The 19,414-nt window shown below is 36.5% G+C and overlaps 3 protein-coding genes across 3 annotated transcripts; 1 reads left to right on the top strand and 2 right to left on the bottom strand.

Moving 5' to 3' along the window:
* Nucleotides 1-6,531: 6,531 nt before the first annotated feature.
* Nucleotides 6,532-9,122, bottom strand: LOC134749352 (esterase E4-like). Its single transcript, XM_063684271.1, has 3 exons — nucleotides 8,722-9,122; nucleotides 7,208-8,553; nucleotides 6,532-6,760 (listed from the first exon to the last, which is right to left on the bottom strand). Exons 1-3 carry the CDS (start codon nucleotides 8,935-8,937, stop codon nucleotides 6,532-6,534), a joined length of 1,791 nt encoding a protein of 596 aa, XP_063540341.1. The 5' UTR covers nucleotides 8,938-9,122.
* A 541-nt stretch (nucleotides 9,123-9,663) lies between these two features.
* Nucleotides 9,664-12,046, bottom strand: LOC134749540 (juvenile hormone esterase-like). Its single transcript, XM_063684512.1, has 3 exons — nucleotides 11,743-12,046; nucleotides 10,240-11,582; nucleotides 9,664-9,884 (listed from the first exon to the last, which is right to left on the bottom strand). Exons 1-3 carry the CDS (start codon nucleotides 11,983-11,985, stop codon nucleotides 9,689-9,691), a joined length of 1,782 nt encoding a protein of 593 aa, XP_063540582.1. The 5' UTR covers nucleotides 11,986-12,046; the 3' UTR covers nucleotides 9,664-9,688.
* A 4,390-nt stretch (nucleotides 12,047-16,436) lies between these two features.
* LOC134749370 (venom carboxylesterase-6-like) lies at nucleotides 16,437-18,675 on the top strand. Its single transcript, XM_063684289.1, has 3 exons — nucleotides 16,437-16,647; nucleotides 16,870-18,158; nucleotides 18,472-18,675. The coding sequence occupies exons 1-3, from the start codon at nucleotides 16,444-16,446 to the stop codon at nucleotides 18,668-18,670; spliced, it is 1,692 nt and encodes a 563-aa protein (XP_063540359.1). The 5' UTR covers nucleotides 16,437-16,443; the 3' UTR covers nucleotides 18,671-18,675.
* Nucleotides 18,676-19,414: the final 739 nt, after the last annotated feature.

The following is a 19,414-nucleotide window of genomic DNA, read 5'->3' as shown; positions in this document are numbered from 1 at the left end:
AAAAAAAAAAAAAATTCGTTCAAATATAAACTTCATGCATAAGGCTAATTGGCGCGCTTCTTACGCAAGATTTTCACTTCATTTCGCATGCACGAATCTTCGAGGTCGTATCAAAATAAGATTAAAACCATAACAAGTTGTTAAATTTGAATCGGGCTCCTGTTTTCTGTTCAATTTGGGAATTAATCATATCTATCCAAAAGTGAAATGGATTAATACGTTGACAAATAAGATAGGTACCAAAGACAACTTGGTAATGGCAATTGCATTATTTTGAACCCATGCGGCCCTACAGCAAAAACGTATTTATAATTTATAGACACCAGTGTGGAATTAGTTTTTAAATAAATAGTGTACACCACCGTTGTATTGTTAGGAAATTGCACCGATTATGAGAATATAACCCATCACCAATTGAACCTAAGTGATAGATAATAGCCGCGCACAGGCAACTTCGTTTTAAAAATTCATGAACAAACAATTATTTTACGGGCGTACGCGCTAACTATATTTTTTACGCGAAATCTCTTTTGCTATGATATAGGAGACAAACGAGCAGTACCTACTCGTCCTTCCGAACGCAAAGGTGCCCATTACAGTACCTAATAGTAATTAGTTTTAAAACGCGAAAGCTTTATAACATGGTTTTACCCCCTAACCCCCTAACCACTTTTTGCGCAACACTGCTCTTTAGTTATTATTCCTGAAAATTCGTCTGATTGATCTGCATATATAGCCTGCATACGACGACCGGACTGACCTAGTGGGTAGTGACCCTGCCTGTGAAGCCGATGGTCCTGGGTTCGAATCCCAGTTTTTATCCCAGGCATTTATTTGTGTGATGAGCGCAGATATTTGTTCCTAAGTCATGGGTGTTTTCTATGTATTTAAGTATTTATATATTATATAAATTGTTGTCTGAGTACCCATAACACAAGCCTCAATGGCTTACCGTGGGACTTAGTCAATCTGTGTAAGAATGTCCTATAATATTTATTTATTATATTATTTATATATGCACCGCGTGAAGTATGGAGGACTAGGAGGTGTATATATATTTTATCGTCATCAAGTATCCTCAAATCGATTTTGAACATCTCTATTAACATTTTCTGCGTCCACGTGTATCCTTGTCGTCATATACTTGATGTTAAAGCTGCGACATTCGTAACTGCATGTTTTCGTATTAAATATTTTATTTATTCTTTTGTTAAAATTACAGAGGTATCTACATATTTGAAATAAAAACAAGTTTTTTTTCACATTCATTGTCTTTGAGGTGAAGGCATATCGTTTAGAAAGCTAGTTTACAACATAACATGTCGAAACAAAAAGAAACAAATTTATATTTCTATAAATTATATAAAACAAACATTGTGCAATGTTCAGAAAGAGGGTATAGTTATATTCTGTGCTTTCTTTATTTTATACATATATTATTCATTACTCTCGACATGTGCACTCGTGCAATTCTCATGAAACATCTAGTACCTACGATTGTTGCCAAGTAGGCCAAATAGTCGAGCCTTCTTAATCAATTCTATTATTTGTTATGTTATATCGCTTTACTTTGGCGGAAAAAAACTGTCAATGATTTTAGTGTGAGAGGTATTTGTGGACACTAGCAACGATTCTAACCAGATGGCGTTAGTATACTATTGTTAGGGGTTTTTAAATCTACTATCTCTATACCAAATTTCAACACAATCGGTTCAGCGGTTTAAACGTGAAGAGGTAACATACAGACACACTTTCGCATTTATAATATTAATACGGATTGATATTTCGCGACAGGTTTCTTGTTGTACTTGAAATGTACTTAGCATCAAGTTACTTTATTGGGCATTGACCCAGAATCACATTATATAACCGCTCCCTTTAGCCTCGGCCGCTGCATTTATGACGTGAATATTTATACATACATAATACTTGATAATACTTATCTCATTTAATTTGATGAGTTGTTACGCCTATATTTTGGCGTAAAATATATCTCTCTCCTGTGTGTACGAGTAGGTAATGTAGGTATGTTGTGGAGGTTCATGAATCTCAAAATTAAACGGTGATTTTTATTTTTATTATGAATATTTATTCGTGGGTTACGTTAGGTTAGATTACGTTATATGTATATAATTATCGTCGTCCAATACCCACAAGGCAAGCCTTATTGAGCTTAAAGGTCAATTGTAAAATATTGAACATGAATATGAATTATCTAAAATTCTCAAAAACTAAGCACTGACTGAGATTATAAATACTATATTAACATACCTACTTAAGTATCAAATTTTCATCACAGATAACTGGGATTGAAATTTCGCGTCGTTACGACGGAAGCCAAAGAATCCAGGTCTTTAGCTGACCCAGGATAGGAACGTAGACCCGGGGAGAAGCGTCCGAAAATTCGTTATATGCCTCTCTATCACTCTTGCCATCTTTTGCATTTTCGAACGATAGAGAGGCAGATAGCGCAATTTCGATTTTCGCGGTACGCCCTCTGCTTTACCGTACTGCTTGACTCAGTTGGTAAGGTAGCAAACTAGTACCGTGGCAGAAATTTTGTAATACAAAAGGTAATCACGGTCTATATCCCGGTCAATATAAGTCTAGTGACACTGCAGGTACTATACCATTATAATATGTAGACACATAAAGATAATATCTATAATAATTATACATATTATGTATAATTATGAAAACATCCATAATCCAGGAACAAAATATCTTTGTTATAGAATCCATGTCCTCCAGCTTCCTTGGCAGAGCCAATACCGAATAGGCTGTAATGTAATCTAAGACTTTTATTAATAATTTTAGCCATATTGTCGTTATTTTATAATTTGTATTTGTACTATTTTAGCGCTATATCGCTCGTTAATTACGAGATCAAGTGAAGTGACGCCATCTAGGTACAGAATATTGAACTTCAATGTTGTAACGTGCCAATGCTATAATGCATTTGGTGATGGCGCAGTTCTGTGCTAGCTAGACAGATGTCGCTAGCTGCCTGATATAATTAAAACGGGCCATTGCAAGTGCTACTAATTAAAATCTAGAAAATAATGTATTGTCCTTGTATTGACCATAGTTGGCGTGTTTCTAACCGTTTGGCTTGGTCGTAATAGAGTACGCAATACGGCGCAATATGCGTATTGATTACGCATTAAGACAAAAAAAAACTATAGGTATTATAGTAATGGGACTGGCACCATCAGTAATGGGATGGTATAGACAAATCCTGTAAAGTAAGTATTAAATTTATTATTATTTATTTAACACTGGCAACATTGTGCCATAAACGAGAGCCATAGAGATGGTTAAGTAATATTTTTCATTGATTTTTGTTAATTTTAAATTTAACGACGCCATACATCCCATGTCTGGAGCAAAAACACATAGTTTTAATTTGCTAATAATATTGAAACCAATTGCAATATCTATAATTAAATAAATGAAAAACATAAAGGACGAATAGGACATTCAAATCACTAAGAGATTTTTTTCTATCACTGCGATTTGGAGGTAAATTAGCCGGTCTGTATCTGTATCTGTTAAGTCACTCAAAAATAAATATTTCTAGTTCTTAGGCAACGGAAAACAAAATTAGTGGCTTTTTGAAACTCCCGAAACTGGTAATTCCTACTGCGGTTGGCTCTTCTACTCAAGAGTGGCCCTGGCTCAGGAGTTTGCTAATTTAATCTAGCCGTGGCCCCAGTAAGTCTTTTCACAGTGCATATTCTCTAGCAACCCTCAGCCACTTATTAGCCGGCTACTATGCTAATACCTGTTGAGTGGAAACTTTTGGCCGTTAGTTAGGAACATCCAAAGCGAGATCCCGGTCTTTGTATAGCGAAGCGTAGTATTGCTTAGTGGAAATGCACCGCCGGAGTTAGTACCTACAAAGAGGATATAATAAGATAGAGCGGTACTGTCATAGTAAATTTTGTAACTACAGTAAATTCACTGCCATCTATCGACACACTTTAAAACTAAAAATGAAGATTTATAAAAATACGATAAAATGTATTTAAATATGGATAAATGATTTTTTTTATTTGCATTAATTATTTTTATGATTTTGACCCATGTTCTTTTACTGAAATGCGTTAAAATTGTTAAATAACAAACAAAACCGTCAACGCCCTCTATACGAGAGTAGGCCAAAGGTAGTGGCGCCATCTGATCGAGAATCAAATTTTCGTGATTTTCGAGGCACGTTTTTTCCTTAGACTGTATCCATCTATTACGGAGTTATATCTATCTTTGGTACCTAGGTAGGTACGTCAGAGATACATATATATTTCAAAGGTTGGTTAAAATTAAAATTCGACAGGCAACCGTTTTACCCTACTACGGGAAAGGTAGGTAATGTCAATGAGAATATATAGGATAGAGGGGTACTGTCATAGTAAATTTTGTAGTCACAATAAATTTACTGCCTACTGCTATATATGTATGTAATTTCCTCATAGGTGATGTGAAAAGCAGTATGTGTCACATGGTAGCAAAATAATTTTCACCTTGGGCGTTAACACTTGAATCCCTCACTACGCTCAGGATTCTATGTTAGAATCCCTCGCTACGCTTAGGATTCTATTATAGAATCCTTCGCTTCGTTTAGGATTCAATTGTACGCCCTTGCCGTAAATATGTCATTTTGCTCCCTTGTGACACAATCTACTATTATGTACCATTTCGTATCTTGTCTTGTCCGGGAATGCCCGTAAAAAAATCTCATATATATTATTGTCAATTTGCCACTGTGATAAAGTACGAAATGGTACAGAATTAAACTTCCTCGATCTATCGCACTTACACGTTGGAGCGATACTTGTATACTATACATACTTATCGTCGTACCGAGCAAAATGCGAAGAATGAGGTGTTTTATTCTGGGAAAGAAAGCTGTACAGTTCTTACAAACACACAAGTTTTCTCTCCTGTGGACAGTAGTGAACTGCTTTGGGCATGGAGGTAATTGTATCATACTAATCCAAATAAAACGAGTACCTTTTCATGTGAATAAGGGTTAAATAAGAAAATTAACCTTCATAGCCCTTAACTTTTGGGTATGTCTACAGGAAAACGTGAACTCAGTTTTGTGTTTGACCCAGACAGACATATTTATTTTAATATTTTCCAAAGGGAGAAAGGGAAAAAATCCGTAGTCGGTATAAAAACAATAAACATTTTTAGTGCGAATATTTAAATACAAATTTTTTATGTACCTAGGTAGTCACTCTAGAGAGGTACCAAGTAGGAATTCTCCCATGCTACATCACTATTCGTTAGTGCTAGTAACTTTATGATTGTAATATTTGAACAAGAGTTAGTTCTCTGTTGTGTTCCACCATCCTCTTAGACGATTCGGAGCCCAACGCAGATAGTTTTAACAAGCTTTTGTTAAACTTTCTTCATTCGCTTGTCTATGAGTGTTTACATAGATAAAATAACAATGTAGTAAAAGCTTGAATGAAAATTGTTCAAGTTCAATTTAGAGCAACTAGAGATCTTAAACAACAACACTCGATAGCTGCGCCCCACATTTCAAAAGACTAAAAGTGCTTACTCTACCTTCGCTCTTTATTTATGAAATTGCTGTCTTTGTTAAAACAAATCCCACACTTTTTAAAAAATCAACGCATTTACGAAATAAAAGAGTAAAAATCGATTTACATACAGAACCAGCTAATACTGCCCTTAAACTAAAGAGTGTGATTTGTTTGGGAAGCAAAATTTATAATAAACTACCTGACACAATTAGAAATAAGGATACAATTGAATTCAAACGAGCATTGATGACATTCTTAACAGATAAATGCTACTATTGTCTCTCGGATTATTTGAATATTTAATTTCTATTTTTTTTTTTCATTATTTGACTTTGACATTGCGACATTTGTATTCTTAGTTTTACTATATAAATTCTAATTGTTTGACATCCGGGTATTTAATATTATAAAACTAGTCTTCTTAATAGTAACTGTTGTCATTAATTCTTTGATACTGATTTCTGTTCAGTTTATTTTTACACAATTTTTTAATTTAGACTTAAGACTAACTGTTTTTTGCATGCCCGATGGTCAAATATAGAGACACCACTTATTGTAAGATTACCATCACTGTATGTACTACCTACTACCTATATTTGCAAATAAAACATTTTGAATTTGAATTTGAATTTTAAAGCTAGAGAGCAACCTAGAAGATAACTAATTTGTTTTATTTTTATATTAGTATCTGCCGGCTGCCAGCATCGTTCTTGTGGAAAATTCACCCTGATTCATTGATTTTTGCATTAGTACATCCATAAGATCTCAAACATCTTTTGCAATTTTTTTTTAGCCTCGTATTCGACCGACGGCCTAGATGGTATAGAGCAGTTTATTTTAACGAGTAAACCTGTGGTTTAGATAATCAATTCATTTTGATAGAGATGATCCCACTAAAGGGAGACTACCTCTCTGGACAGAGAGTATTGTAGATAAAAATTGAGCTTTATTTGTTGACGTTGAATAAAAACAATCCAATTTATAATTCTTCATGAGTTGGTTCAGGGTCCGTGACAACACCGTCGACGGCCATTGCAGAGTACTTCTCGAGGAAGCTGTCCCAGAAGGTAGCTCGTTCGCCAAGAGGACCAGCTTTCATCCGTGGGATTTTAGTTATGTGCAAGTATTGCTTTTCTTTAGAGTCCTTGTTGACTGGAGTCCATGTTATTTTTTTCAAGGTGTCATCTTTCTCATCGGGCGTAGGGTTGCTGAAATTTTAAATAAATTACTCGATTTACATACCTATTCATTTTTTGTAGTAAATATCCCTTAAATATCTTTATTATTAGAGAGCGCTTATTCTTAGATCTTTATCTACCTCTATGCTTTCATAGAGGTAGTATTGAGATAAATACGCACATAGTAGTACTGAAAAGGTGTCTTATGTGTTAAATTACTTATTATAAATTATTGTAAGTGTCTCTGTTTGGTCCTATGGTTGACTGGTAGCTAATACAATTTTGCATTAAGTCCGCTATTTGTACATTGTTGTATATATTTTATGTAATAAAGTTTAAATAAATTACGACTAGGAAAATAAATTGGCCCACTGTTTCTCTGTACCCGAGTTTTTTTTTTTGTTTCAATAGTAAACGGTTTCATCGCATCATGCTATCGTTATAAATGTTTACTATCATGAAAAAAAAATATCTTACCAAGTTTTAATAAAATTGGTCCACATTCGCACCATTTTCCTCAGGAGCTTCATTTCAGCTTGCTCGCTGACAAGTTTCGTGAGTGATTCATAATTCTTCTTAATCCGAGTACACACATGCAGGTAACAGAGCTCGTCTCCCACAGTTGCACCCCAGTTCTGTACGGTTCTAAGGGCTCGTCTGGATATGTGCAAGCTGTTCTCGTTCAACGCTCCCTTAAAGTCGAACATGTAGTAATACAACGGAGAAGATAACTGATCCGCAAGTTTTGCTACCGTATAGTCCAACGCATAGTTGTGCAGTACATCCCCAACATAAACCGCATATTCCAAAATATTCCCAACATAAAAGTAGCCATCTTGGAAATAAAATTCTTTTATTTCTTGCTCCATGTTTTGGAACACAGTACTGTTGCGATTAAATCTAAACCCGGATCTTATTGGAAAGTGAATAAAGAAGTCTCGGGTTAGTTCTACGAGACGCGGCGAGGATATATAGTGGAACGCTAAATCTAAGCCTTCTCTAGAATTAAAACCAATCAGGATTGGTACGTCATTGATGATGTTAGAGTTATCTGGTAGAGACGTGAGCACGGCGTCAGGATTATCAATCTCAACAACAGGTGCAAATGGAAAAATAGACATTTGCCGTTCAGTAATATCTTTATCGTCAAGAAGGTTTACTAGTTTATAAAACAACTCCTCAGCATCTATTTTTTGTAATTCCTCCAGTAAAGTTTGACTGTCATCAGTCTTAATATCAACTTCTTCGCCAAGCATGAAAGCTTTATTCCTAGAATTATTAGGAAAGTAAGCAGGTTCTAATGCTGTACCACTTTGCATGATCACACTTGAAAACAAGCCTTTAGCTTGTTCGGAAAACAGCAATATGTGTATTAACGCAGCTCCTCCTCTGCTTCCCATTAACGTCACTCTGTTCGGGTCTCCACCAAATTGCTCAATATTCTCTTTGATCCATTCCAAAGCCAGGATAAAGTCTTTCAAGCCAGCATTAGGAGGGATAACTTCGTCATTAGTAGTAAGGTAGCCGAACATATCTAAGCGATGGTTGATTGTCACGACTATGACATCTTCTTCTAAGAAAAAGTCAGGGGAGTAAGTATCAGTGCTGTTGAAACCGGTTCTAAAGTTGTCATTGTAATCGAAGACGACGACTGGTATGGGGCCTTGAAAGGAGGGTGTGAGGACGCTAAGGTGGAGACAGTCTTCTGAGCCGGAGAGGCCCATAGGTTCTCCGTTGCGGCTTCGTGAGTTGAACTGCATGCATGTTGGCTTGATTTTGTGGCTTTCATATGTGCCTTCCCAACCTTGATGAGGGTTTGGAGGCTGAAAATGTAATTCAAATAGTATTAGTATTGAATGGTCCACCTTTCATCAGTGTAACATTTTAAACTTCAATTTATAATTACATTACGATTGGCGTGTGATATTTACTTTAATCGAAAGCTTAAATATTTAAAATATATCTTCTGATTGTTTTCAAATAAATCTTACCAAAAACCTTAGCGCTCTTATTGGCGGTTCGGCATAAGGTATACCTCTGAACGCATAATAATCTCGTTTCTTTAATAACGTTTTATCCAACGTCCCTGACAACACACCTTGTTTTAAAATCACTTCAACATTATTTTCACTGTAACACGGTTCTATAACTAATATTATAATACCTAAGCAACACACCACACTATTAAACGTATTTCTCAGTATCATTTTAAGGTTTAGACGATTAGAGTGATTGAAAAAACATTAGTGACGGCGAGTGAACCGATATGATAAGAAAAACTAACGTGTACTTTGTTTATCTACCTGTATCGATAACGTGTAAGACGAGTTTCATTGGAATTAAGAATAATTCAAGACATAGTTAATTGAGTTATTTCAAATAATACCATATCGAAAAAATGGGGGTCGTAAATCCACATCTTTTGATAGCTTGTGACTGACACTGCAAAGCTTTAGAAAGGCCGATAATCATAGATTTCATTATTTACACGTATCATATAAGTATTTTACATTCGCGAGCGTTTAACCGCCGCTATAATATGGTTGCAATTCACTATGTTATATCTATGCTAGCAGTAAGTAGGTATTTTGTATAATACTGCACCAAGAGTATAAACAAATGAAATAATGTAGTTCTCAACATAAAACCAATGTTAAAATCGCTATTTCCGTGGTTCTGACCTAATCAAACAAAATCGAGAGCATGTTCCTAACCAAATCACGAGTTATCATTAAAACTTGTTTTGGAACACTGGTTTTAAACCTAGCACTGAAGTCAGGAACTACAATGCTTTATCCATAACGTTTTTGACTTATTAATACCTACAACATATTATTTATTTAGGAAAATTAAAAGATTTATAAGTTTTAAAAAACTTGCTATAAACTACATAACTATAGTAGATACTTCTAATGAGTAATAACGATGTAGACATTATTTTACACATAACATTTATTTCTATAATTCGTCCTTAACATCTTGCACAACCCCGTTGACAGCCAGAGCTCTGTACTTGGCCATCCAGTCGTCCCAGAATTTGACGGTGTCGTCGTAGAGTCGCTCGGCCATGGTCAGCTCTTCGCTGATCACCAGACACTCCTTCTTATTCGAGGCGGGATGCCAGTTGAACTCGTCGCCCGGCGGGGTGGGGTTACTAAAATGAAATGTAAAGTAATAAAATAACAAGTAAAGAGGAAACAAGTTACCTACGACAAAAAATTAACTTTTCCCGGGGGTTCCCAAGGGTTTTATGACTTTTCCCGAGAACATGTGTTATTCTGCTACATTTACTAGTAGTATGCTCTTAATACTCTACAAGTGAAAGCCACTGTAGCAAGGATTATATGTAGCAAAGAAAAGACAAACCAACCTATTCATGTGTGCTGCTGTTACAGAAATTTCGTATGTACCTAAAATGGGAAGCTTATCTGCATGTGTAGTTTGGAATTTCTGAAAAATCATGCTTTTCTACAGAATTTTTGGAAATAATGAGGAAGTTGTTTTCTTACCCAGTTTTCGCGAAGTTTGTCCACAATCGGACCATATTTTTCAAAACCTTAATTTCCTCTGAGTCTTCGTCTTTTATCGCTTTAGTGTAGGCTTTTCTTAAACCATTGCATACAAACAAGTAACAAAGTTCATCTCCTGTTGTAACACCCCATGCCCCATCAATACTCATTGCGTTTTCAAGAATCAGTTTCTTTCTTAAATTCAGCTCTCCGCTGTAATCAAACATGTAATAGAAAACAGGACTGCTCGAAGTATTTGTGTATTTTCTCACAGCATAGTCCACGGGATAGAATGACATAATATCTCCAACGTAAGTGACGTACTCCCCTGGTTTACTGACTTTAATGTAACCTTCATCGAAATAGTAATCCTTGATATCTTGGATAGCATGGCCATATATATTCTCGTTTAATTTAAAATGATAGTCGACTCGAATAGGAAATAGCATAAGGAAATCTCTGTCAGCAAAAGTGAGGTATTGAGGTTTTTGCAGATAGCGTTCTGAGACCTCCATGCCTTCTCGAGAGTTAAATCCTATCATGACGGGTACTCCTAAATCAATTGGTTTGTTGTCTGGCAGCTCAGTGATTATAGCGTCAGGGTGATCGTGCTCGATGACCGGCCCGAAGGGAGGAACACCTCGTTGGATAGCTCTTGCTTCGTCTGCATGGACGGCGTAGGGTTCTGACTCCACGAGTTTCATGGCAGGGATAGCAGCTAACTTTTTCAGCAAGTAGGAACTTGTAGCAGACTCTTCCTCCAGCCCTTTGGAATATTCTATGGCCTTTTCTCGGCCTTTGTTGTTAAAGTACATCGAGTTCCATAGTGTCCCACTTTGGATAATAGCAGCACTAAATAATCCCTTTGCTTTCGGCGAATGCAGTAAGATTTCTACTAATACGCCTCCAGATTGACTCCCCATCAATGTGACTCGGCTGGGATCACCTCCGAAGTATTTAATATTTTCCTTTACCCAATTTAATGCCAAAATTACGTCTCTCAATCCATTATTGCCGGGTAGTAAATCGTCCTCAAAAGACAAGAAGCCAAGGGCACCAAGTCTGTGGTGAATATTGACTAAAATTACATCTTCCTTCATGAAAAAGTCCGGACCGTATTCTCTGGAGCCATTATAGGCGCTTCGAAATTGTTCACTGTACAGAAACACTATAACGGGTAAGTTTAGGTCACTCGCCGGAGGCCTGGGAGTGTGGATACTGAGGTTTAAGCAGTCTTCATCTCCACTGAAGCCTTTATTTCTTCTAATATTATTTTGCGCACAGTGTTTCTTTTCTTTTTTGGCTTCTAAAACATCTTCCCAACCAGGATAGGGCTCTGGAGGCTGAAAAAGTTATGAAATACGTTGATTTGGCGGATAAAAAAATAAAACCCGGATAAAAATATATTATGTATACAACCTTTTTGAGACTAAAATGCTTTCACTCAATCTGATACTGACAATTTTTTTGGGTGTGTGTTTAGGTAACGAGTTTTTCACTTACCATAAATCTGAGGCTGCCGACAGGTGGTTTAGCATATGGTATACCTGCGAACGTATAGTACTTCTCATCATGTAATATAGACGGCACTTTTTTACCCTCTACCTTTCCCGAATTCGTATTTACGATCAAATTTCCTTTAATTTTATTTACGAAGCATAAAATTGAAAGGCAATAAAATAGATATGTTTTATGTCTCATGTTAAAGCCGGTTGTCAAATAATAAGTGTTGAATATTGATATCATTATTGGTTGGACAAGACAACTGACGTGTCCTAATGATACGTGTGCGTTAATCTTTCTGTAATACTTACTGGTTTATCTATTGTGTGAACGATAGTGGCATTAATCGATATCAATTAGTATAGGTAAACGTTACCTAGTGGTTTTAAAATACCTAAAATTTTTAAAATATTTTATATGTCTTATTAACGTCCCATAGTATATATGATTTATTAGGGTACATTCATTTCATATGTAACGTAAAGAGGAAGTGAACGACCGCGCGCGACCGTTTCGCCATACAAAGTTACAAACGTAGGTGGTTCATAATATCCAGAAAGGAAAATGGGGACTCAATTTTTATAGAGAAGCGGTTATCCACTATCTTCTTAAGTTTTATATTGAGAACAACCCGCAATAAATAACAACTACGTACCTACACACAATAATTGAGTGAGCAAAAAATTCATGTTCTGAATTCGGAATTACGTTACCTAAGCCTAATAAATTTAGGAGATTTGAAGTAAACTGACAGGGTCACAATGAAGTAACGTTTTCAGAGGACCTAGATAAATACCACTGTTTAATGAGTTTAGAATTTAATATAATTCTCCCTCTCTAAATATATTCATTGAAGCTGAGGTGGGCCTTTTGGGTAGTCTCTCACAAGTATAATTTCATTATTATATTTATTATTAAACATACAAGAAGGTTTAGGGCCTAACTTTTGGATTAGCGCTAGCCTAAATTAAAGGCTTATAGTCTCAACGCTAATCCAATTATAGGTACTCGTAGTTAAAACACAATGCAAAAAGCAAGAAAGTACTCAATAAAACAAACACATAGTAACAGAATCAAAGCTCGTCTTTATTTATCTCCGCGGCAGCCTTCGCTCGGTGGGCCGCGCGCCACTTCCCGACGAATCGCTCCCAGAATCGGAATCGGTTATTGATTGAATTACTTACTTCCAATTGTTTGTCGATGTGGAGATATTCTTTTGTTTTACTATAAGGGGGCCATTTTGAGGTCTAGCACGGTATCGCCTTCTGGTGTTGGGTTTCTGTAACGATGTTACGGAAATGTATTCTGTTCGTATGTATAAATGTGTTTAGGTAAGGCTTATTCGTGTAGGACGTTACAGTATCTAATAAACAAGTAAATGTTCAATATGTATATATGTATATTGTATTGTATGGAATGGTTGCAACGCGCTGAAGACCATGATCAGCTGATTACCCTGAGCGACGAAGCCATAAAGTGGTTGACTGGTCTTTGTGTAGACATTTAATTTCTAGTACACTTTCTGTTTATATTTGTACAATATGTTGCCATACGATTAAATAAATAAATAGTAGTGTTATTATAGCGATATCTTGCCCGATATGGGTTTGTGTGTTCTAGCTGTGTGTCAAAAGTAAGATTATTATATAATACCTACGTTAAGAAAATCTGACATATAATAATCATACTTAACTTAATTTAATACAGTAATAAAAACAACTAAGTACTTAAGTAGTAAATATTTACCCGTATGTTGCGAAATTACTCCAAAGCCTCACTAATTTCCGAGAAACGTTAATTTCGTCTGTTTGTTGTTTGTAGTATTTCGCATATAATATTTCTTCCTTAATTTGGGGCATAGGAGTAGAGCTCGTCCCCCGCCGCCACGCCGCCGCCGGCCGTGCCCTCAGACACCGACGACAGCTTCAATAAATTATTTTTTCATTTCTCATGCTCTGAAAGAGGGTCATTGTTGTTCTAAAAGGTGTGCAGAAAATGATACGTGTCTGCACTAGAGCATTTTACGATCGAAGTACGATTTTTTAATTTTTTTTACGATAAGCAATTGAAATTTGAGTTTAAATAGATTTGTTATACAATCTCCATTCTGATATTTGACTCTCCGCTCCATAAATAACGATACTTTTGCCTAAATTGTTAATTGAAAATACCCTCAAGAAATACTATAAAAATGTATACTTAGTCATGTTTTTAAAAAACCACATGAATTTTACTTTCCTCGTATTCGAAATGAAAAGTAGAGTGTTTAACTCGGGTGAGGCATCATTTCAGCCTCGGATTATAGACGCTCTCACTGCGTTCGAGCGCCAAAATACCTCGGCAGGAATGAGTGCCATTCATCCCTTGGTTAACAATCTACTATTATTCTCGCTCAAATAGCTGTGATAGTCAAATCCATACTTGTAATATGCGAAAGTCTGTCTGTCTGTCTGTCTTTCTGTGTGTTACCTCTTCACGCTTAAAGCGCTGAACCGATTTAGTTGAAATTTAGCATAGAGATAGATGGAGTCCCGGGGAAGGACATAGGATAGTTTTTATGTCGGAAGTCATGAATTGCCTGATAATTGATGTCAAGCAATTAAGCTTATGCTCAAATTTAATGATAGTTATTACACTTTATCCAGGCGCTAAACTTACTCTAGCTGCTGTTTGTTACTGATTCCACGCAGACGAAGTCGCGGGCAAAAGCTAGTTGGTAATAAAACACCGAATTCGAAGAAATATTCGCGCATTTCTCCGCCAAAGCGTTTACAGCGTACGCGGTTAAAACATCTCCTATGTAAGTCACGTATTCAGGCACACTACTTATCCTAACTTTACAGCAAAATTGCTTAAAAGATTACAGCATCAAAGTAACTATCGCTGTCACGATCGAATTTAAACTCGACGCGCATCGGTAACAGCAAAGGAAAGTCTTTCTCGAGGAAACTTAAGTACTTGGGTTTTATGAGATACTGCAAAGACGGTTCCAGGCCCACCCGAGAGTTGAACCCAATCAAAACAGGCGTGTTCGTTTTACTGACCCGTTTGGGGGTACTCGATCACTCAATCTCACGAAACCCATCCGGATATTCTGGATGGGTTTCGTTTACAGGTCCAAACGTAAGCGCACTTCTCTGATGCTCCTTTGTGTAATCTTTAGGATTGGTAGCAATTTCTTGAGCTAGTAATGTCTCGGGGGAAATTTCTCTCAGTTCGGTTAGTAGGCGTTTGCTGCTGCTTGTGTCTCTTCCTGACAGTTCGGCGAGGCGAAAGGCGCGTTCTTGTACGTTTTCTTAGAGATACATAGTGCTCCAAGATATACCGCTTTGTAAAATGGCCGTATTGAATAATTTGGTTAGCTCGCGAGTGTATGAGGAGGTCGGCCGCGACCGCGCCTCCCTGCGACCCAATCAATGTAATTCGTTTAGGATCACCCCCGAAGTACACCGCGTTATTTTTTATCCACTCCAAGCCGGCAACGATGTCTTTTAATTCCGCGTTCCCGGGCACAATGTCCTCTTCCAGCGAAAGGAATCCGAACAAAGTCATGCGATAATTTATTGTTATAATAATGACGTCTTCCTCTATGAAGAAATCCGGCCCGTAATCTGATTTATCCAATGGATACCTGAATCGGAAATTTTCGAGGAAAACAAAAATAGGACGCTTGTTTTCTTGAGGCAATCCTCGGGGCCAAAATAACTGAAGGCGGCTTCCTTAAAACTTTTCCGGTCACTTTTTCGTGAGTAGTTTCCACCAACGGATGGCTGTATACACTAACTATAATTGTCGTAAATACATAAATACACGGATACATTGCAAGGGTCACAAAGGTAGTGTGTTATATTATTGACTTTTTATGATAGTTGAGCGTTATTATCGTTTGTATCTTTATGGTTGTCCTAAAACTTGGGTATTTACTGTAGTAATCGCTAACAGTAGTAGTAGATGGTAATCGCGGTTCCTGTATCAATTATTTTCCGTTTCATATTATTATAAACAAACAAACATTTAATTCAGACTAAAAGTCCATACATGGTTAGTAAACATTAAAATCGGATTAATAGTCTTAGTACGACATAAAAAGAGACGTAACTAAAACTAAAAACTAGACGGCGACTGCATGTCTGCGCAGTCTCTGCCAATGCCCCCTGCATATAGTTGGTCAACAGGCTGCATGTGTAAAATGACTGACAGTACGCTTTGAAAAGTGTAGTCTTTACTTGTACAGTACATTTCGCGAACCTGCGGGCCAACATGTTACATCGGACAGATTGTTTATAAATATTTGTATAAGACAATGATAAGAAATTGCGAAAGTGTGAAAGATAATATATCATGTCAAAATTACATCCAACTTGTAAAAAAATTATTAATTTGTCCATTTGTACATGTAGCATACTTAACTAATATAAATAATACCCAAGTTTGCAGAAACAGGAAAATACTTCTCTCTTAATTGCCAAATAATATCTAATAATTATAAGACACTAAATAATATTCGCTATAGACCTTTAAAACGTGAAATTGATAAGGGAAACTTCCACAAAGATCTGGTTCGACTATGAATGAAATGGCGCAATATTTCTAAACATTTTCATGGTTTAAATATAGTTTACAATACGTGTCCATTGCGACTTAGAACTTGTAACAGCATATCATATAATTCAATGTGTCAAACATACCGCACCTGAAACCATGTTATTTCCCATTATAACTTCAGTAAAACTCATTTTGTATTTAAATTTGTTTTCATGGAGTTCTGAGGACATTGTGAATTTAAAATCAGACGGAGTTGTGATCATAGGAAGAACATTATTAACTTTGTTTGAGAATAAGTCATTTGCGGCGTTTTGGGGGATTCCGTACGCCGAACCGCCGGTCGGTCTGCGGAGATTTAAGGTAGGCTTGTACATATTAAATAAGCGCTTCAAAACTGGATACATTTGATTTTTACGGGAGAATAAGCGGACCAAATTAACAAAAAAATATAAATTTTTAATGAACTTTCAGGTATATCACATTCATGCAAATGTAAAATTTTGTTTCTAATTAAAAAGAAACAAAAATATTAAAAATAAGCTTCTTATTATATTTAAATGATTATCCGGCTCTGCGTTTCAGCCACCAAGGCGTTTGCTAAACCCGACCGAAGGTGTGCATGACTATAGCATTCTTTACAAAGAAACATGTTCCACCATGTGTGATGAGGATTGCCTGCACCTCAACGTGTACATGCCTGTCTCTCCGAACAATACCTGCAGTTTCCCCGTGATAGTGTGGATTGAAGAGACCTCTGGATTCCACCGACCCGACTTCTTTATCGACGAGAACCTTGTAGTGGTCTCGGTCTCTTATCGGACACACATATTGGGGTTCTTGAATACGGAAGACAATTTTGCTCTTGGCAACATGGGTGCCAAAGATATCCTAGCAGCCCTAAAGTGGGTACAAGACAATATTAGCATATTTAATGGAGATCCCGCAAAAGTAACCGTAATTGGGCACGGGAAAGGGGCGACATTGGTGGCCTCGCTCTTAATATCGAGCGAAGCTGACGATCTGTATAAAAGGGTCATCATTCAAAGTGGCAGCGCACTTTCTCCTGCTGATTACAGGAGTTATAGCTTTGAGATTGCCAATAAGTTGTACTGGAACATGAACGGGCCTTTTGACAAATTTAACCGCACAAAACTTTACGATCTACTCTCTAAAGCGTCCACCGGTAAGCTATTATCTGCGTCGGAAGATCTCTTCGATAGTACTGAAGTTAGAGATAATCAGAGATTGATCAACGCCTTTGGGCCTACTGTAGAGAAAACAAAGAAGCACGCTTTTGTACATAAATTGCCTATAAATATATACAAGAGTGGTATGACGAATAACATCGCCGACGTAATGATGGGGTACACGAACTTGGAATCCCTTTACAAATTGAAAGGCTTAGCGAAGAACCGGAAGCTTCTGAAGTATTTAAATTACAATTTCCAATATTTGGTGCCGTTCGAAGGGGCGGTAGATGAATACGGCTCTAAGAGATACAGAAAGATACTTAGAAAAATAATGGAGTTTTATTTTTTGAACGGAACGATTGGAGAGCAAAGTTTCCGGCGGTACGCGAAATACGTGTCAGACCAAGTTATTTATCCGTTGATTCGGCAAGCGAGATTACACGCTCAAGTGTCGTGTGCCAAACTTTACTTGTACCGGTTCTCATTCAGAGGTGAACTCAGCAGCGCTTGGATTTCATCGGTGGGAAATTTCAATTTGTCTGGAGCAACGTTTGGGGATGAAATCTGCTACTTATTCAGATGTAAATCCGCGAATGACATATACAATAGCGGCGAGGGTTCTACTGAAAGGGACTTCATTAAGAAAATCACTAGACTATGGTCGAATTTTGCTAAATACGGGTAAGAGCGAGAACTTAAATTGAATCCGCTCTTAAAGTAATTACTTTTCAATTTGTTCAATAAGTCCTTTGTTGATTAGTAAGTAACTGAAGGTTAATGCTGTCATTGTGGAAACGAGGTAAATTTAATATTATAATTACTTAAACACTTCATGATAAAGATTAATTCCTATAGTTTAAAGTATTAGGGTCTTTAGATTCGCGTTTTTCTTACCAAGATAATAATATTCATTCTACGTATATTTATAGTTACGAGGTTACGGTATTCTTGGCTACTTAAATGTTATTTTCATTAAATTTTATGTAATTTACAGAAATCCGACACCGGAAGCCGACGCTTCTCAGCCGGAAAATGTGCACTGGGATCCATTCGTCGACAAATTCCCACTTAGAGCGTTAAATTTGGGACCTAAGATCAAGATGGTTGACATTCCTGAACAGAAAAGAATTGAGTTTTGGGATGAACTACGACAAGAATATTATCCCGAAAAAGATTGGAAGGACGAACTATGAACACTTAAAAACAAGGATTACGAGTAGGTAAAGAGTGGTCATAGCAGAATGTAGTTTGTTTTTGTCAGAAATAAACTTATAGAATACAGCCTTAACCCTTTATAAGGCATAAGGGTGTTCGAAATAATGCAAAATCGAACCCTATCACTTTGAAACAAAGTTCAAAATCATTTGGGAAACATATTTCTTCTGGCTTATAAAGGCTATAATCTATTTACAAATAATTTTTGCCATACATATAAAATACCTAGGTACTATTTTAAAGTTACAATAATATTAATTTACTGGTATTTAACTTGCACGTTATAAATATTTTCTCACTTTTATTTTTGCACTGTTTTTATTAGTAGATAATTATACATTAGTAGGTATAGGTACCCTATCTGTTGTAACTGGAACGTTGTTTTATAGTTACTAAGCGTCTTAAGCGCTTTATTACCAAACAGCGTTAACTTGTATTAACTACGGTAAACGGGCTCCAATTTACCTACTGGAAACATAATTACATCAACCCTCATTAAACTCGATGTAGCAAAGATTTTGCGAATTAATTAGTCCAATCGGAAGGATAACACAATTAGAGTTTCCTCATAAAATCCCCTCATTACTTTATTTACGGAGGAAACTCTAATTTTAGTTACAAACTTCTCATTATTCTATATATTGTGCAGAAAATTGTTCCTTGTTTTTCAGGTTACGTCACTGTAGGTACTGAACGCCCATAAGAATTTAGTCCATCGCTTC

Source organism: Cydia strobilella, chromosome 18 (assembly GCF_947568885.1).
Source record: "Cydia strobilella chromosome 18, ilCydStro3.1, whole genome shotgun sequence".
In the NCBI taxonomy this organism is placed as follows: domain Eukaryota; kingdom Metazoa; phylum Arthropoda; class Insecta; order Lepidoptera; family Tortricidae; genus Cydia; species Cydia strobilella.
Note: the sequence above shows the minus strand (reverse complement) of the source record. Positions and strands in the feature narration are given on the sequence as shown.